This window comes from Carassius auratus, unplaced genomic scaffold (assembly GCF_003368295.1).
Source record: "Carassius auratus strain Wakin unplaced genomic scaffold, ASM336829v1 scaf_tig00214937, whole genome shotgun sequence".
Lineage (NCBI taxonomy): Eukaryota > Metazoa > Chordata > Actinopteri > Cypriniformes > Cyprinidae > Carassius > Carassius auratus.
In genome coordinates this window covers 197971-217529 of record NW_020527869.1, presented here as the reverse complement: position 1 = coordinate 217529, position 19559 = coordinate 197971, and the positions used below count along the sequence as shown (strand labels likewise).

Below are 19559 nucleotides of genomic sequence, written 5' to 3'. Positions count from 1 at the left end.
CACTCCAAATTGGCATCAAACCAGCAACCTTCTGGTTGGCAACCATCATGTTATTACCCAATATACAACACACTCTTGTCTTTTCTCCTTTCCACTGGCTACACAGAATGGGATCAGCTGTAATGGTGAAAGCTCCAGCTCACTGTAAGCTCCATGGTCCCCTCTCTCCCTCCTCACAGGAAGGGTAAGCCTCAGTCAGGCCTGACCCTTTATTGTCATTCCTCCACATTATCTCAGTAGAGGGCCAATTAGGCATTAACCACATTATACACCCAGAGACCCCTTTTTAGCCACCGCTGGGCTCAATAACACATTACCAGAGAGACTTTTAATAGAAGATGCTGTTAATTGTCAGGCGACATGAAGACCTGCCCACTAGCATGAACTTGTGTGACAAGCCCTAGTGACATTGTCATTTAAAGACAAGGGGTGAAACAATATTGACAACTGCAGACAGAGACTAGGGAAAAAAATATGATTCATTGTGTGATTCAACGACTGATTCATGAGCAGGATTTATAGCCAACCATGAAGATAACACCTGACTTGTACTAACAAATTGCTTTGTGATAGGAATGACAGACGAAATATGCAAAATTCATGTCTCAATCCAGCTATCTCAATATACATATCAAAGTCCACATATTATCCATTTACGATGTGGTTCTTTTTTGCATGTTTAATGGTGACTGCCTAATATCCATTGTCACTAATGGGAGTTAGATCAAAGAGATGCTAGTCAACATCAGGAATCAGGATAAGCTGTATGGCTGTTTCAGTGGATCTACATGCTTTTTACAGTACAATGAGGATATTCAAGAAGCACTGAGATGGGATTAAGTTAAATTGCTTAAAGCCAAAAAAACAGACCCAGGCTGGTGGAAGATCGTATGCCAAAACAAAGAATCCTCAAATCCGGAAAAATCTGATAACATTACAAAACAACATATTAAATAAATCACACATATCTCAATCTGTTCCAAAAGTCGGGAGCTTCATAGTTATGCGTGATTAAACGGTACTATTTTTTCCACATTGAATGGATCAGGTCATAATTTATAATGAATTGATTCAAATCTAAATCTAAACCTTAAAATTGACTACAGCAAAGCTCCATCATAATGATTCACTCTATATTTTATAATGCCTTATTTTGCAACTGCAATAAGCAAATAGCTGCTGGTACAACTTATTAATTTAAACTAATCAGATACATTATTTTATAATATATAATGAATTCAATCAACACAAATACATCATGACTGTAGGTAGCAGCACACACACATGAAGTGTGGCTTGGCTGAACTAGCACTACAAATTTTATCACACCAAAGTACCTTGGTCAGGAGGCCTCAGTTGTGGTTCACAGAAAGAAACTCTCAGTGGAAATGGAGTTGCTTAGAGAGCCAAATCAATAACCCTTTAGCCTTAGGGCAGGAACCGGCTAGGGAATGAGGCTGAACAGCAAAGGCTTCTGGATCTTTACAATTATGATACTTATTTTTAAAAGTGCTACCTTAGGAAAATTACTTTCAGACTATTCGGTTTTTAAAGGCTAACATACTGTAAAAAATATTAGTGATTACATTCATATTATCCAAGCAGACTGTACAGTCAACACATAATTTTAGTTTCTGTGTGTGTGTGTGTGTGTGTGTGTACTGTATGTGCACACATATGCTACCATTCAAAAGTTTGCTGTTACAATTTTGTTTTGTTTTGAAAGAAATTAGTATTTCTATTCAGCAATGATGCATTAACTTTTGAGCTTTCTAACTTTCTTATTGCTCTTATTGGGTTCCTGATCAAATAATGCATGGTTAATGTACCACCATTAAAGCAGCCTTTTCACCATCTCCGACTTTCATATACAATTGTTGCCTTTCACCTCTACACTCCAACAGCTCCCTTATTACTTTACATTGAAAATGAATGACTTCTAGTCTGTCGCTAGTTGTTTGTTAGAGATTTATGGCTGTATTTATTTGATCAAAAGATCATTTGACCAAGGATAACATTTACCACCACTCACACTTGAATATGCATCTGAGCCACACAAGCTTATACTCAGATACTGGTATACTCAGTCCTCCTTGAAGAAAAAAAAAAAAAAAAAAAAGCGAAGTGATATAAATACGATATTAAATGGAGCTGAGAGTAATGGGCTTATGAATATTGAAAAGTACCTTAATGAAAAAATATTTTAAATGTATAACTTATTTACACAACATTTGTTAAAAACAATTTGCAATTATAATTAGGAAAAAGAAATGAATGCAACTTGCAAGTGGTGAGGAATTTGTAGAATTGTATTAATGGCAACGGCTCAGTTTCTTCCCAAATCTGCTTCATTTCCATCTTTGAGTGCATATTCTGCACAGGTCCAGTGAAAATATCTTCATCTAAGAAAAAAGTAGGTGAATGGCACAGATGGAAAGAGAGAGGTGTGAATATTCCCCATGTTGTTTTGTTCTGACAACTCAAAGTATCCCACTTGCATTAATGAGGGCCCTTCAATCCAAAACCAGCACAATGGCACAATGAGCAGTGAGGAGGGTCACTCAGGAGGACTCACTGTTTCCACAAAGACCTCCACGTTCCTTTGATGACTCACAGTGTCCAAATGGCCCACTGAGAGATGTGACTCCTTCATACTCATCTGAGAGCAGACCTGTGGAGTCAGGTCCTTGGGGAAATGGGTGACTTTTATTTTTTGCACCAGTAGTCTATTATCCAAGACTTTAGAGAGAAAGAGAGATAGAGGAAAAAAAGACCAGACATTTCAAGGCAATGCTTCCAGTGGTAAGGAATAGTAGTAACTTTGTGCAGGTCTGCATGCAAATCTCTGCAGCATGACCGAGGCAAGTAAGTAGACCTCACTGTCAGCACTGCTAATCCACAGCAGAGCCATTGACTGAACCCTTCCCTAAATACTGTGCTCTGCCTGGCAAGTGTGGCCATTTTAAGTCTCATCAGGATTGGGCAAAGCAGGTATACATTATAATTGCAGGAGCACTACAGTGGACTTCAGTGTTACCAGTTTAATGGGTTAGCTCAACCGGATACGAGAATGTGTGGCTAAACACTTAATGACGCATAAAACATTTGCCATCGAACATAACAAGATATCGATTAGGTGTATAATGCATAAACACAATGCACATCTAATTGATGCTCTGAATAATTTCAGGTCCACCTCCTTTGTTCATGTCTCGTCTCTATTAAGTATGGAAGATGAGTCATATCTTTCAAGCAAGATGCCTTTGAGATCTATCGAAGTGCTGTAAATTGCATGGTGTATACAATATAGACACAATTGTACTTTAAACACTGAAAAAAAAGTAAATAAATACATTTAAAAAAAATAATTTGTTGAACACTGAAAATGCGTAGTTATGTCTCGACATCAATACAATTATTTTGACAATAGCACTTTAAAAAGTGCACTTACCATAGTCCTTTTTTTGGGGGGGGGGGGGGTTTGGTACCCAAAATAAGGGTGAAATAAAATAAACCTAATATTAGATGATAAAAGAGGGACCACATCTCGTTTATGATCACTCTAGCCAAAAGTGCCTCAGAGTCACTTTCAGGAGTGGTTTGAATTCTCACATTATCTCATCGCTGTGTCAAGTCATTACTGGGCACCAAGTCATTAGCTGATGGTGCACCCATTTATTACAGCTAAAGAGTGATGGGCAAGGTGGAGGAGAGACAGATAAGGCTTTGGGGCGGCCACAGTTGTAGGGTTTTTAAATACAAAATAGGAAATAGATTTAAAAACAGCAGAGAAATTATGTTAGGTCCTATAATCACCTGGAGAATAGAAAACAAATGTACAATTTGCTGTGGATTTTTTATTTTCTTTGAGATACAATGGGGTACAATTTGGATGTGCTCAAAATAGTTGCCGTCCTGTCAGCTTCTTTAAAATTTGTTGGTTTTACCACAAAAGCAGACTGAGGCTGGCCCAGTACCCCTGTGTTTCTCTCAAGTCTATGCTAACAAAGAGAGAGAGAGAGAGAGAGAGAGAGAGAGAGAGAGAGAGAGAGAGTGAGAGAGATTAAGAGAGTTAAGCTTACTGGGCTTTTTTTCTCAATTCGTAGGAGTTTTAGTCGTGAGTAAAGGAAATACTTTTTACTTGCCCTTGTTTAAAGACTCCTGTGCCAATTATCGGACTAAGGAAACTGTGTGTGACATATTTTCAACATGAGATTAATTCATATTTCACAATGTGCAAAGGAAAAGACTGATCATAAAATTATGAGAGCCATCAGAAAGCAGGCAAACCAACAGATGCATGCTAGCTTCATGTACAGGATCGTCACAGCTCATTGTCCTTGAAAATTAATCGGAATAAAATGACAAGCCTGGGGACTGCAATCCACGGTGCACTGCAACAAGACTCCTGAGCAGAATATTTATGTAAGCTTGGCTAAGTGGCAACAGATGATATCTGTATTCCAACTGGATAGCAAGACTTGAAATGGCTGTGATAAACAAGCCCGGGCAGGAGGCATTATGCAATGCAAATGTAGTGATTCGGGTTTAGGACTAGGCCAATGAGGGCGTGTGAGGGTGGGGATCAGGCATAAGGGGGAGAAGAGGGGAGTTGCCAAGCCGTGGACTATATCTGAGCTTATGTGTACCACCAGCTAACCGCTATGACATATGGTGTGCAATGCCATTACTACGCTCACCATGCACAAGCTCATTTTTCAATAACCTAACAGCATGAAAAGGCAATGCTAACACTACAATGCCATTTTGAACGCACTCTGATGGTCCGCTTGGAGTCTGGCAAAAAACACATTAATCTCGCTCAGAGACTGTATCAGTATTGGTTTAGGATAGCTCATCGGCTAGAAAGAGTGACTAGCCATTGGAACTCACATAGTGGCATGATGTTATTTATCAAGTCTTAAAAATCAATCAATAATACAAATCTAGATTTAAGAAAGCTGAATGTTGTTGATGCCAACCAGAGTTGAACATTTGCTTAAAATTCTATACTAACCATTTATATATACAACACTTTCTAATGAGTAAGCAGATAGTCATTTTGGGTGCTGCCTATAATAACAGATAATAATAATAATAATCCATTACAAAAAATGTAATTATCCTTGTACACAAGACTTTCAACACATCAAACCACAGGGAATTGACACACTGCTTAAGTCATTAGAAGAATATTAATCTGCAATAATAAGGAAACCATATACTACAAAACAGTAGACGATGGCAGATAGATGGCATGTTCCAATTTAGAAAGCGAAGGGGGGGGGGGGGTTGTTTTAATGTTTCAGTTGTGTGCTTCATTTAAACCATAGTTTAAGCCCAGCCTCTATTAAATATCAAATTGTCTCAGGCTCCGAAAAAAGAGAGGGAGCAAGAAGGAAATAAAGAAAAAGAAAGAGAGCATTGAAGAAAAAAGGGTGAGCAGAAGAGCAGCAGGAGGAGGTGGAGGGTGGGAGGGAGAGAGAGAGAGAGAGAGAGAGAGAGAGAGAGTGCCTGGGCTGAATTGTGAGTGGCTTACGACACTCAGTGAACAGAAGGTGTTTCTGCATGCACTGCCAGAGCACTAGTCTGCTGCAAGGGATCGGGCATCTCTCTCCTCCCTACACCTCGCCTGCCTTCAACCTCAGCATCTACAGCCTCCGCAGCTCACAGGAAATGAGCTTCATACAAAGATGACATTGCTGAAGATTTGAGTCTTACTAGACATACTTTCATCAATGATCTTTGGATATCACTGCTATACAAATAATTAAAGAGGACAGGAAAAATAAAAAAAGAGCGCCATATGATGCTGATCGCACAGCTTTTGCATGTGTGTAATTGGGAAGAAACTAAACGAGCACTGACAGAATGTCAACGAGGTTCACTCAATGTACATTGTGCAGGTCAGTGATCACTTTAGGTTATGGATGGTGATTTGCGACGACAGATCGGGAGCCTTTGACGAGAAGGGAGAAAAAAGGGAGAGTGAGAGTTTGGAGAGGATTATTCCCTCCTTCGTGCGTGTCTCTCCCACAGACCGGCGCAGCAGTCAATGCAGAGGAACGACGGAGAGAGGACAGCGCTCATGCATGCAGCCCGGGAAACTTGCACTTCCTACCAGCCTGCTGAATGCCACTTGGATTCGTTCTCTTTTTGGCTCTTTCACATGAGGAGAACTAAGACATTGTAAGTCTGCCAGGATCTGGTGTCCGATGAAAAGGAGGGGGGGGCTGAATTTGTACCACACTGGGGTCTTTTTTAGTTTCGCACATAATTAGTGTCGGCACAAAGGGATCAACTGAATAGAGGTTGTCAGCCTCTGGAAAGGGGTGAGTAGGCATCCTTTCATGTGAGATTGATTCTCGAAGAGCGCAATTTTTTTTTTGTACCTATGTCTCTCTTTTCCTTTCTCTGATCTAACATGAGCAAAGCGAGTTGTCGTTTATTTGCCGTCGTTCTTCTCCTTTCGACGTGGCAGGATTTCTTGATTCTTTAAGTAACAAATCACCATCCATATTTTCTAGAAATACACATCACCTGAAAAGACTTGGGGAGTTACAAATCACAAAACCCAAAATGACCAAGATCTGAAAGATTCAATGGACTTTTTCTCTACGACACTGCAGGATATTCATGCTAATGGATTTCCTCCTAATTGGTCTATACCTAAAGTGGCCGCTAAGGAAGCCCCCTGGGCTAATACTGTGCTCCCTCGGAATTGTTCTGAAAATAGTTCCACTGGTGGGGGGGAGCTGTCCGAGGCCGTGCCGATGCGACAACAAGCTGCTGTATTGTGAAGGGTTGAACCTGACTGACATCCCCCAAAACCTGAGCAGCGCCATTGGTTTGTCCCTGCGCGAGAATAACATCTCTGAGCTGCGGGAGGGGAACTTTGTGGGCCTGTCGCAGCTTACCTGGCTATTCTTGGACCATAACAACATTGAGATTGTGGAAGAGAATGCCTTCGAGAGGTTGCGAAGGGTTAAAGAGTTAGATCTGAGCACCAACCGGATAGAGAGCCTGCCCAACGGGACCTTCAGACCTCTGCCCAACCTACGAATACTGGATTTATCCTATAACAGACTTCAATCCTTGGAGCCAGACCTTTTCCATGGCCTTAGGAAGCTTACCAATTTACATTTGCGCTACAATGCCCTTAAATTCATCCCTGTGCGGATTTTCCAGGATTGCAGGAGCATGCAATTCCTGGATCTGGGTTACAACCAGCTGCAGAGCCTGGCACGTAATTCATTTGCCGGACTCTTCAAGCTCACTGAGCTGCATCTGGAGCACAACGAGTTGGTGAAAGTCAATCTGGCCCATTTCCCCCGCCTCATATCCCTGCGGACCCTCTACATGCGAAACAATAAGGCCACCATTGTGGTCAGCACCCTTGACTGGACCTGGGACCATTTGGAGAAAATTGACTTCTCCAACAATGAGATTGAGTACATTGAGCCACATGTGTTCGAGAGTGTCCCCAAGCTTAACACTCTTATGCTGGACTCTAATAAACTCACTTACATAGATCAGCGGATTTTGGACTCATGGACATCCCTGACCAGCATCACTCTGTCGGGAAATGACTGGGAATGCAGCAGGAATGTCTGTGCCTTGGCTTCCTGGCTCAGCAACTTCCAGGGACAACGTGACAGTGGCCTGCTGTGCGCCAGCCCAGACATCGCACAGGGTGAGGACATTCTGGATGCCGTCTATGCTTTCCAGTTATGCGAGGACAATGTGGAAGTAACAACGCAGATCTTCACAGCTACCAGAAACCATGCCAGAGGCTTCATATATGATGGCCCGACGAGAAACCCTTACGACCTGCAGGATGTGGAGGGCGGGGAAGTGGTGACCAACTCCTTAACAGTGACTGTGTCTGCTGATGACCTGGAGAGCACCATGCAGATTCACAAGGTGGTGACAGGCACCATGGCCCTTATTTTCTCCTTCCTGATCATGGTCCTCATGCTCTATGTGTCCTGGAAATGTTTCCCAGCAGGCATCAGGCAGTTGAGGCAGTGCTTCACCAGCCAGCGTCGCAAGCAGAAGCAGAAGCAGACCATGCAGCAGATGGCTACTACGTCTGCATCCGAGTACTACGTTGACTACAAACCCAACAATATTGAGGGGGCACTTGTCATCATCAACGAGTACGGCTCTTGCACATGCCAGCAGCAGGCATCTCGAGAGTGCGAGGTGTGATATTCACCCGTGCCATTTTTAAAAAGTCAGTGGTTTCAAAGTATGAATGGATGTGGAACACATGTTAACTTGGCAACTCATTTTGCTGCACTCAGGAGGAGGTTAACATTTCTCAAGTGCAAATGGACTAAAAACAGGGATTTAGTGCTTGTTGCAACATCCTCAAAAGCCTTGTGGGAGAAGCTGACTCTCACACCTGTGTACTTGATGCAAAATATGTGGAATAATTATGTTGACCTGTCCTGGCTGCTCGGATATTTGAGCTTTAATGTGTCTTTCTACTTCAGGATATTCTAGGACTTTCTAAAGCTATCAAAGACACCCAGAACAAAATCCAGAACAACATTTTTACTGTGGTCACAAATAGACAAAATTGGAGATGAAAACAACAAAACAAAGAAACCCTTAAAAAAAGATTATATGTAAAATATGTTAACAGCAGAAATGCAAGAGTGGGGATAAAATGCAAGATGTTATCCTATTTCTTTTGTAATCTATGGAGAGAAAAAAAAAAACAGAGGAAAACACAAATGTTTAAATAAATGAATTGCAATTCACAGTACTCATTATTGCAGGTGAGTTGGAGAATTGGCTTTCTTTTTTTTCTTTTTTTTTTTTTCTTGTCTGTGATCGCGGGGAAAGATGTTCAGAAAGCTCTGCAGTATCGCAGGATGTAAATAAGCAGGGCAGTTGGGAGCGCTTCACTTCATTTGAAATGTTAAGCCTCAGTCTAAGATTCAGATCTCCTCGTCTCTCCCTGAGATATAATCACTGTGCAAAGCTTGATTGCTATGGCTGTTTGCAGTTGCCCCTCTTGTACCTATCCTGAATAGATTAAACAAACTAGCAAAAAACAAAACAGGCTGACGCGGTCTGATGGGATCTCACATGATAAAGTCAAACATTTGTGTGCTGTGCAAATAAACAAGACAAGGAGTGTCTAAGACCTTCATTCCCTTCACTGCTTCGACAGACTTCACAGCCTTTAAATCTCAATGTACTTGAAATGGGTGTGATTAATTATCCATTATGTTTGGTTTTTAGTTTGTTTTGTTTTTTCCCACGAAAAAAGGCTAGCCAAATTCTAGATGTATATTTAATTGTGGCTTTCTGTTTAAATGTGACGTTTCTTTAAAAGATGTCCTGTGGTAAGCTGTCGTTACTTTGTGAGAGATCATCCTGTCGGATTGTTAGATTGTGTGCAGTCCGCATCAGTGGCTATTGCGCTGGTGAAAGCACAGGACCTCTGAGAGAAGGTACAGGCTGCTCCCTAGTGTTCATACCAGCAGTAGAGGATGACGAGATACCGCAGCAGCAACAAGCCCTTGAATTTCTCTTGCCCAGGCTTTGTGTGTGTTCGTATGTGTATACGCCTGTTGCTTATCTATATGCAGTCTCTTAGCTCAGCTCAGGATTACTACCACAGCGTAAAGTATCTGGACTAAACAACAAAGGCAGGATGATTATAAAAAGGGAGATTTCACTTTACATCTACTCTGTTGTCACCTCACTCACTTGGCTGTTATAATGATGGATTTTTTTTTTTAGTACGCATAGGGGACATGCCACTGTGAAGATGGTGTGTGTGTGTGTATGAGAGACACAGAGAGAGAGAGAGAGAGAGAGAAAGAGAGAGAAAGAGAGAGAGTGAGAGAGAATGTACTGTATGTGTATGCATAAAAATCTTAACTATTTAAGTGGGTGTTTTTTTTTTTTTTTTTCATCTTCTAAAAAGGTGGAATTGAGTTTGTTGTGACCAGCTGCATGTGTGAAGTATTAATTTGTCATGTATGACTGGGATATGCCTTAAAGGGACAATGTAAGGCTAAACAAATATTTTTTACAAACAAATCAAACAGTTTTATTATGAATTCCACAGTCCCGCCCCCTTTGAATCCTTTAATACTTGATATGAAACTGTTCTATTTTCAGCACTGTATTTGATGCGTATATGAAGCTAAGCCAAGCTAAACCAATAAAATGTATTCCTACTGTTGTAAATGATCCGCAATGTGACACGCTTTGCCCTTTTCTGATTAATCTAGTCATGCTGTATTTCATTTTTTTTTTTTTTTTTTTCATTTGTTTACTTTATTTGTTTTCTGTCAGGTGAAGACGTTAATGCATTATTCAGATCATCTGGTCTGACACTCCTTGGACTACAATCTTTTCTATCCCCTTTTCATGAATGAATGATACTGTTCATGACATATTTTGAAGCAAAGCCGTAAATATGTACACTCCGATGTGTAGTTGTTTTTTTAATGAATCCTCTGGAGAGCATTAAAAAAAAAAACTCAAAAAAAAAACCTCTATTTGACTGAGTGGCAGGATTCATAGCATTAACACAATGATGACAGCATTGTTCCCTGCACAGCCGGAAAAAAAAAGAAATTGTAGCTATTCACAATCCCCCTTCTCAAAACAGGTGGTTGGATTGAGGAAAACAAAAACAAATCTTTCACTAACAATAGCTGTTAACCGTACCAGCGACGAGGCAACCGGCAACAGGGGAAACAATGGAGCTGTAGAGCGAGTTGTTTGATTACATTCACCCTTCTCGTTTCCAACACTGAACGAATCTAAGCCATCCTCCAAACAAAGCGCTTCTGCGGCCTATTTTTAGACTTTCTAGCTTATTTTGTATCAATATTGCATGTTTGTCATTTCATCTCGGCGCTGCTGGGAGTTGTTCTGAATTCCCTTTCCCTTAATTATTATTATTTTCTATTTTTCTTCACAAGGAGCAAATGAATATTTGAAGTGGCGGGAGGTTTTGTTTTATCTGAAGCTTCTTACAAACCCCTCTGCCCTCAAACTCTAACTAGAGTTACTGCTCTGACAATGAACTCTAATAATTAATACTGTTATTGATGAGGCTTGCGGTAGATCTATACAGCTAGCTTTTAGCCAATTACAGACTTTCTTGCTTGTTACTTTTTCCAGACGAAAATAAATAAATAATCTTGTGTTAGTGTTGACAGAGAGAAAAATAGGAGATGGTGGGGGTGGGGGAATATGGTTTATTTATGCAACAATCTTTTATTGATATTTTGGCTAATTAGTGTGGGGAACGCTTGGCTATATGCCCAGCACTATCAGAGAGGGGTGGAGAGAGAGAGAAAGACAGCAATGGGTGATCACTAAGACATGAATTCAAGCGGGGCAAGCCCTTGGGTCTTTGGGAAAGCAGTTGTGCCAAGTGGTAGGGGGCAATACATTAGCTTTTGACCTATATTAGCCTATATGTGTGTATATCTGTGCATGCAACATGCAAGTAGTATCTGAACATGAAGATCTCAAGTGAGTACTTGAGGGTTGCAGCAGGAGGGTCAACACTGGTAAACAATGCAAGATGAGAAGACTCTACAAATACGTAGCTACAGAATTAAAACCAAATTCTCAATCTATGCAAATCATCTGATTAATCTCAGACAGTCTGACTGCAAATCAAACGGTCTGTCTTCAACGTTACAAGACAAAAACAGAATAGCCCTGTTTGACTATATAACTTCAGGACACACCAACATCACAAACTATGCTTATGTGAGTGTTATTTTTGTGCAAGTGTCATACTATTATAGTTTTTATAAATATTTGGATTAATTTTGCATGTTTATAATTTCTCTTCCATTTAAATTTTACAGTTTTAGTAATTTGGCTGCTAGCATTTGTCTTTTTTTTCCCCACATAATGCCATTTTTTTATTTTAGTTTTAGCTATTTAAGTACAAGAAGTTAAATCAAATAAGCATTTAAAATAAACTAACTTTTAAGTTCAAAAGTCTCCAATAAAAATATATAAAAAACTGCTATTTCATAAACTCAAAAGATTTCTCAACAAAACCCTTAGAGAGCAGATGATCTAGATTAAACGATCCACATGAATCTGATATCTCTATGTTCTGTGTGTAGGTCAACAACTGTTTCATTTGTGTCACTTTTCAATTCTTCTATTGAACTTCAGAAGAAACGTCTAAGAAAAAAAAAAAAAAAAAAGAAACACAGACTTCAAATAAATTAAGTTCTGAGTTCTGACTATTAATATCAAGCAAACTTAGAGTCAGCTGCCTAACAACCCAGACCACGTTTCCTAGTTTCCTCAAATATCACACAAACAGATTGCAATTCATAAGAAATAAGGAATGGCTTGCGTAAATTCGTAGAAGGTTGGTGATATGGGGAAACTAGATTAAGTGTCACGGTATCCCAGCATACATAAAATCCAGATATTTCATCAGAGTCTCTTGATAGAGCACCAGATGCTTAACAAATTAATTAACCTTGCTTGCTGTCTCTCAGTGTTGATTGAATGCCCCTGTGTGCCATTCCCTTCCTCTGGTCTCGCATAATAAAACACCCACACATAAACAGATACCCTGCCAAAACGCAAAGGAATGACCGGGACTCTGGAAGAAAGCATTAAGAATCTGACTTAAGAATTGACTGTTGGTTCCCTCGGCAGCTCATAGACGCATTCAGGTCAATAATATGCTTAATATTTGCAATATAAAGTTATAGTACAGACCCTGCTTTTATAAGAACGTGAGTAAACTGAACAAGACAGATTTATCATTCTCCAAGTCATCATTATAATTATCAACATCATCATCATCATCATTCTTATGTGAATCTGCATCACTGGCGTCACATTAAGTATCGCCGCAGGCACATTGTGACATTTTCAAAATGTAACTAAATCATTCAAATAGCCATATATAATAAATGTACGTAGTGTCAGATAAGACTAATTTGCATGGATTTAAATGGGTACATACACCCACATCTTTATTAACAGATGAAGAGACACTAAAGTGAGTGGGAAGAGGTCATCAACACTTTATAATACAACACATAATTGAATAAAAAGGCTGCTACTGTTGCAATTTAAGTCATACCCAATGTAAACAGCTTGGGCATTACATTAATGAATAATATGGCTTTAGACACCACATAAACTCAGATAGCAAATGGATGAATGGTAATGGGCTAACGTTCAGGAACATCTGCTCTCGTATTTGTGGCGCTGAACTGAGCATACAGTCGTAGGGTGGAAACAATGCCGATTGTTATTTTCTGCAAGTTAGCGGAATATATCACGGGTTGCACCCAGCACACAGCTCGCTGTTCTCCATTTATGCAGAATATATGAAACGTGAGAAAACAGTGGTACTTATTTGCTGACCCTGAGAGTGACTTTTCCCAGAAACCCTTATGAGACAGAGCTACCTGAGAGCACATTTGATGATTGCCATTTGTGTGTGAGAGAGAGAGAAAGCACAAGAGGAGTTTCGAGCACTGTAGAGATCAGGACATATTAATTCATTGCAGTCTGTGTCTATACTGTGAGTAAAGCTAGAGAGAGACACAATAAAGAGGAGGAAGTGGATCAATAACATTCGTCTCGGTCGCTCTATTTCTCTCTCTCTCTCTGTATTCTTAAACCGTCAACTCTAAACTCCAAACTAAAGCTGTTTCTATTATGCGTAACCTTATGTTTCCTTTAAAAACAAACCGAGTGTTGCAATGATGGTGTTTATTTTTGTAGGCCAACCCAGAAGTGAGCATCACCCTTATTGCCTTAACAAAAAGGAACCTGATATCCCTTTTTTCCCCCATTAGCTTTAGCATACCTGCGGAAACTAAACTCTGTGACCACCAAAAGTTTTCCATTCTTATACATTTTGTTCATCATGATAATCTTCACAAATGAACACTACTTTCATGAATTTTTGATGACTTTGATGAGTATGCATTTTTGACGAGTTTGGCATGATGATCTTTAATGTCCCTGAAAACCTCTTTAGTCCCATTTAGTCTCTTGTTAGCTACTGGGGTATTACTCATGTATTTTATGGCATATAATAAAATGTGAAAATATCTAGGCTTGTGGTAGGTGTTTAACTGAAAAAAAAAAAAAAAAAAAAAAAAAAAAAACATATTCAAAAACCCACTGCCTTCAGGACAATGTACCGTAACTCAGAACTAACTAAAATGCCAACTCATTTCTGGGTTTTGGCCTACAAAAATGCATCCTCCATGCAGCACACTAATTTGCATTTTGTTTAATTATGAGATGGAACGAATGTATGGTTACCTAGCAACTAGCAGTTCAATTTACAATATTCAGAGCATAATCTCGCTATACTTTTTGAGGTAGAGTCTTACAATTTCACAAAAGAGTCTCATACTTACAGGGTACAAACTAGCTCAAAGGACATTTAAGTTCATTGCATTTTGCAAGGTAAAAAGGTAAAAAAAAAAATATTCTCATAAACCACTTTTTTTTAATGCCAATAATAGATATAGATAAACATTTGTAAAATTTAAACCGAATTTTTCAAGTTTTCAAAGAAATGGAGAAAACAACAGCAACAACAACAACGACAAAAAACTTTGCTTCCAATGAAGTATGCACATATCAAATCTAATGATTACTCTGGGAACATGAGGCAGTTGATATCAATACTGGTGATATGTGACTGACAATAAAGCTGCCGCTGAACTGCTAATTGCTATATTTGAGGTTCTTTATTGCTGATTTATCTGTAATGTGCCAATTACAGCTCTCTTTAGTATCTCAAAGTGCGAATGGTGGGTTATGAGATTCAAAGTGACAAAAACAAAAGCACCTGATATCTGTATTTGAACAGCTGAACACTCTCTGCTCTGACAGGATGAAAAAGGAATCTTGCAGAGCAGTAATTTCCGCAGTAATTCCTCTGCCCCACGGGATATCAAAGATGCTGTGCAAAAATGGGATTAGGAGGGAAGCATAAGGGATCTTGATTGTGTTGAGAAGGACAATGAAGGCTGCAGAAAAAAAGAAGCCTGTATAACCAGTTGATTGCTGGATAAATAAGTGGCTTTCAATAGCTGATGATAAACTAAAATCATAGTATTTTAAACAGCATTTAATGCTCTACCTAATGAAAACAATATATAAAAATTGTTTATTAGCAATTAAGTATTTAAATATATAATGTTTCCTTTGAATTTGGCCAAAAGAAGATATCTTACGAGGCAGCATAATTAAACCGCCTATTTTTCGGACACGTTTTTCTTCAGTCAAGAGCGCAACTACAAATGTTGCCTCCATAGGAAGTTCACTAGGGCTTTGGCACAGAGTGTATATGATATTTCTGTCACTGAACCAGCAGTGAGGAAGCTCAAAGTCTCCTTATGTGTTATGCATGGAACTTTTAAATATTCAACATGAGTTCAGCATGCATTATGGCATGCTAATATGTTTCCCGCAAAGAGAGCCATAAAACCCACTTAAATTAAGCAGTGTATTTCAAGTAAAAAACGTGTCAATTATGTAGTTAGTGTTAGCACAGATGGACAGCCACATAAAGAGAGAAAAAGATTACATTTTTCACGGGCTGCGATAAGATCACTTACACCATGAACAAAGTCAAACACCCTGCATCTTCTCATTCTTTCATGATAGATGATCAACTCATTAAATGGGTTGATCTATTCAGTTTGGGACTGACTCTAAACTACAAAACAAACACAGAACATGAAAGCAGCAAACAACTATAGAGACACTTTGATTAGAAAACTTAAACTAGACTTGTAGTAACTTAAAATTAGTTCTGTGAAACAATTAATCGTGTTTGATCTCTTCTAAAATGAAGTTTTTTGTTTACACATGGTGTGTGCAGACTGTCCTGTCTCTCTGAGTTTAAATCTAGATTTATTCACACCAGCTCTTGAAAACCTCTATGCGAACACACTTGACCAAAGTGCGGGGGACGAAATTCCGTGATTCCCCCGCGTAATCTACTCCCCTGGTCTGTTTGTCAAAAACTGCTTAAATTGAGTTTAAATATTCCTAGTGTTTCTCTGCATTCATGAATCCATAACACGGTGTGTTTTAAACCAGGAATAAGCCACATAAAGCATGATGGGATATTTTAAAGATAAAGGACTTACCTGTTTAAGAAGAGTTTGGAAACACATGCAGATAGAGACCAGCAGGTAGAGGTGGAAGCACAGGAGGGAATAAAAAGAAAGAAACAAAGATGGTCAGAATCATACTTCATTGTGTATACACAAACAAATGCAAAATGTATTTTTATTTTTTTTATACACATACGCTAATCAATGCATTTCACTTGCTCATTTTGTTTATTGCAAATGCTAATGTGTTATATAAAATAGATGTTTAAGACATTTACAAAATCTGCCAAAAGAGACAATCCTTCAAACGCATTTTTGATCAGGTTGCATACCAGTGATAGAACGAGAGTGAGAAAGACAGACAGAGAGAGAGAAATAAATAAAGAGATAAAACTATGTGCAGCGAGTGAAGATGAAACAGAATAAAGAGGTGTCAAAGACCCGTGGTGGTGTAGTTTAGGCAGATGTTACGTTATGCTCAGGCCCTTGGCAATCCTTAAAGCGAGTGTCTATGCCTACATTTGTGTGTGTTCAAAAGATTAACACACGGTATTCATACGGCACAAACAGCATTGTTTTCGGTGCCCACTCTTTGAACTCTGTCTTCTCCCGTTTGCAAAACATGGCATGGCAGAACATTGCTTTGCTGCATTTCAAAATGGCTGAGTAGGAAGATAACTAAAGGTTTCTGCTTTATGCATCTCTCTCCTTTTTTGATTCCAAAAGCACAAGTTTTGCCATCACACCCCTCCATATAGTTGCCTCGGCTGTTGACAAGAGAGATGGAGTGTGTTGTGCCAGTGTGTGTCCTCTGCAAAGCACCTGATTACATTCATGGAGCCAAGAGGAGATTTATGAATGCAGACTCAGGCAAAGAGCGGTCCCATCCGCACTCTAAATAATGGCAGCTCGGAAGATCTTTTTTTCACTTCCATTCCCTGCGTCCCAAACTACCGGCTCAACTACCCAAATGAATATTTACCCCACTGAGATTGTCTATCCACCTCGGCATCCCATTCTAAGGGTTATTTCAGTGGAGAGAATGCTGGAGGCGACGGCTCCGGATGCGTGGTTGGTGTGACAGTGGGATGCGTTTGGCATTCGGTCTGTAGTGTAGCCAACATCCCCTGCAGTAAAACTCCATTTATCCTCTCTAGTGTAAATACTGAACAGGTTTCGGACCAGGGGGAATAACTAATGCTAATGAATGGGGAAACTCTTAGCTTAGCTCACTTTATCAGTGAATAAGCATGCTGTCCAGGCTCAGAGGCGGCAGATAAATTGAAGGGGGGTTTGTTTTAAAACAGATGAATTGGGCGAGACCACACTATGTGCAACATGATCAGTCAGTGTCAGCTTATGCGAGTCAGTCTGCTATAATAACGTTAAACTGGCTCGCTGCTCCGCCAAGCCATAATGTGATCCAAGGCAGGAGTCCAGGAAAACGCATAGCTTGACATGCATGTTCCTGTGTGTGACGGAAAATGAAAGGGGACTTGACACTGATGGTGATGCATCAGAATAAAAACATTTATCAAATGCATGGTTCCATATGTGAAATCTGATTGGATGAGGCACTCTGCTGTGCGTCACACACATACAAATCCTGCAGAAGGCTTCAACGATTTCCATGGAATTGGACTGCATGTCACTCATCCCACTCTCCCCTTGAGTGTTTTTGGATAATCTGATCATGCTTTCTGCTAAAAATATGAATGTACAACTCATCTGTTTTACCATAAACAATGAACTTAAAACTAAATAATTATAAATTAAACTAATGTAGAAGTCCTTAGATTTTAAATGTGTCATTCATTCATTCATTCATTCATTTAAATGATAGATTTCTTGAAAACAGCCTCTAAACATAAACCTCTTGAATTAATTTTTACCTAAATTTTTTAAGCACTTGTATTTTTTTTATGCTGTACTGTTCTCTGAGATTCCCTTATAATGTTATTAATACTCAATAATAATAATAATAATAATAATTTTGAAGTAATAGGCTATTTTCTTTGCTTAGGAGTTCTGAAACGTACAGGATGTTTTTACAGTACACTAACCTCTTATATGTCAGAATATCAAGGGAATTGAATCAGTTCATGACCCCTATAAATTGAGTTTTCAACACAGGAGTAGGTTATTTTCTGTGTATTTGTGAGACCCTTTCAAAAACAGAAGAGGAATAAAGTACGTTAAAGCAAAGCCTTGCACTTTTAATGTTGGCTGAAATGTAAAAAAATAAGCTGTGAAGGAGATCAAAATTAAACACTGAACAATTTTTATGGGTCTAGACTTTGCACCTGTTGGTTTTAGTATTAAATCCTCTGTTGGAGTAAAATTGGTTATGTGGCACTGTTATAAATAACTAGGGACCTAGAAATGTGGTCTTGAAACGGCAGACTACGTTACTGCATCTCAGCTGCTAACAATCAGACTGTTTTTATTTTCTTGATGGATTCACACGATACAAACATGACTGTCTACGGTCAGCCATTTCTACTGTACTTTCTACTTATTATCCCACTGTTTTTTAGGGACTGTATTTACATTTGTAAGCTGCCGTTTTAGTATTTAGCACGAACAGTCGGATATGATGGCTTGATACTTACCACAAACAAACCGAAACCCCAAATCACTTATGTGAGATATGACCTAATATATGTGTGCAATGGTGCTTCTATGCAGGCAGTCCAAGTGTGAATCAAGCTTGGATTATTCTCAAACCACTTTCCCCCCTTTTACCCATTCCTTCCTGATGACTACTGTCCTATCAATTCTACAAACCAACAAATTCTAATAATTTGTTTATTTAGAGCTTGATATATTACTGTGCCAAATATAAGCACAGTGCCAAGTAGACGATAATCATACACCAAAGGACATATACAGTAACTGATAATATGTTTGTCAGTGTAAACCCAAATGTACATGCACTCTTTATGTACAAATATCTACATAAAGTACCACCTGCAAACTAATGATACTTGTAGCACATCTAAGGTAAGTCTCTGTCTAGTCAGCAAATTTGGGAAAATAGCAGTATATCTTGATTTATCTTTTTTTTTTACCCATATATATTTTCAACAAAACATCATTTATGTCATACTCTTGTAACTTACTGGAAAGAAATTAAATGTAGCCTGGAATCTGAAGAGGACAATAATTCTGAAGCAGTCAGGATGAATTGTGAATTGAAGCATAGCACTTTGTAGCTGCTTCGAGAGAGATGCCTCAGAGTATACTTGTCAACTCTAGAGACTGAACAGAAAGCAGCTGGAGGAAATCGGCCAGGAAATTGGTGGAAAGGAGACTTTTCTCTATCGACAAAACAACTCTATCTCATTCATTTTTCCTCTGAGCTCCATTCAGAGTGTTCTGAAAGACACAGTCATGCTGAGGACCGTGGGTGTCTGCAGGAGACAGTCAAATGCATGTGAC

General features: G+C 39.2%; 1 protein-coding gene across 1 annotated transcript; it reads left to right on the top strand.

Annotated features, from left to right (window-relative positions):
- The first annotated feature begins 5519 nt into the window (after positions 1–5519).
- LOC113093273 (leucine-rich repeat transmembrane neuronal protein 1-like) lies at positions 5520–10506 on the top strand. The gene is made up of 2 exons (XM_026259063.1): positions 5520–6332; positions 6528–10506. The coding sequence occupies exon 2, from the start codon at positions 6637–6639 to the stop codon at positions 8209–8211; it is 1575 nt and encodes a 524-aa protein (XP_026114848.1). The 5' UTR covers positions 5520–6332; positions 6528–6636; the 3' UTR covers positions 8212–10506.
- The last annotated feature ends 9053 nt before the right edge of the window (positions 10507–19559 follow it).

Bases quoted from the DNA above. Each gene is read 5' to 3' on its own strand.
- LOC113093273 (XM_026259063.1), top strand. From the start codon at position 6,637: ATGCTAATGGATTTCCTCCTAATTGGTCTATACCTAAAGTGGCCGCTA.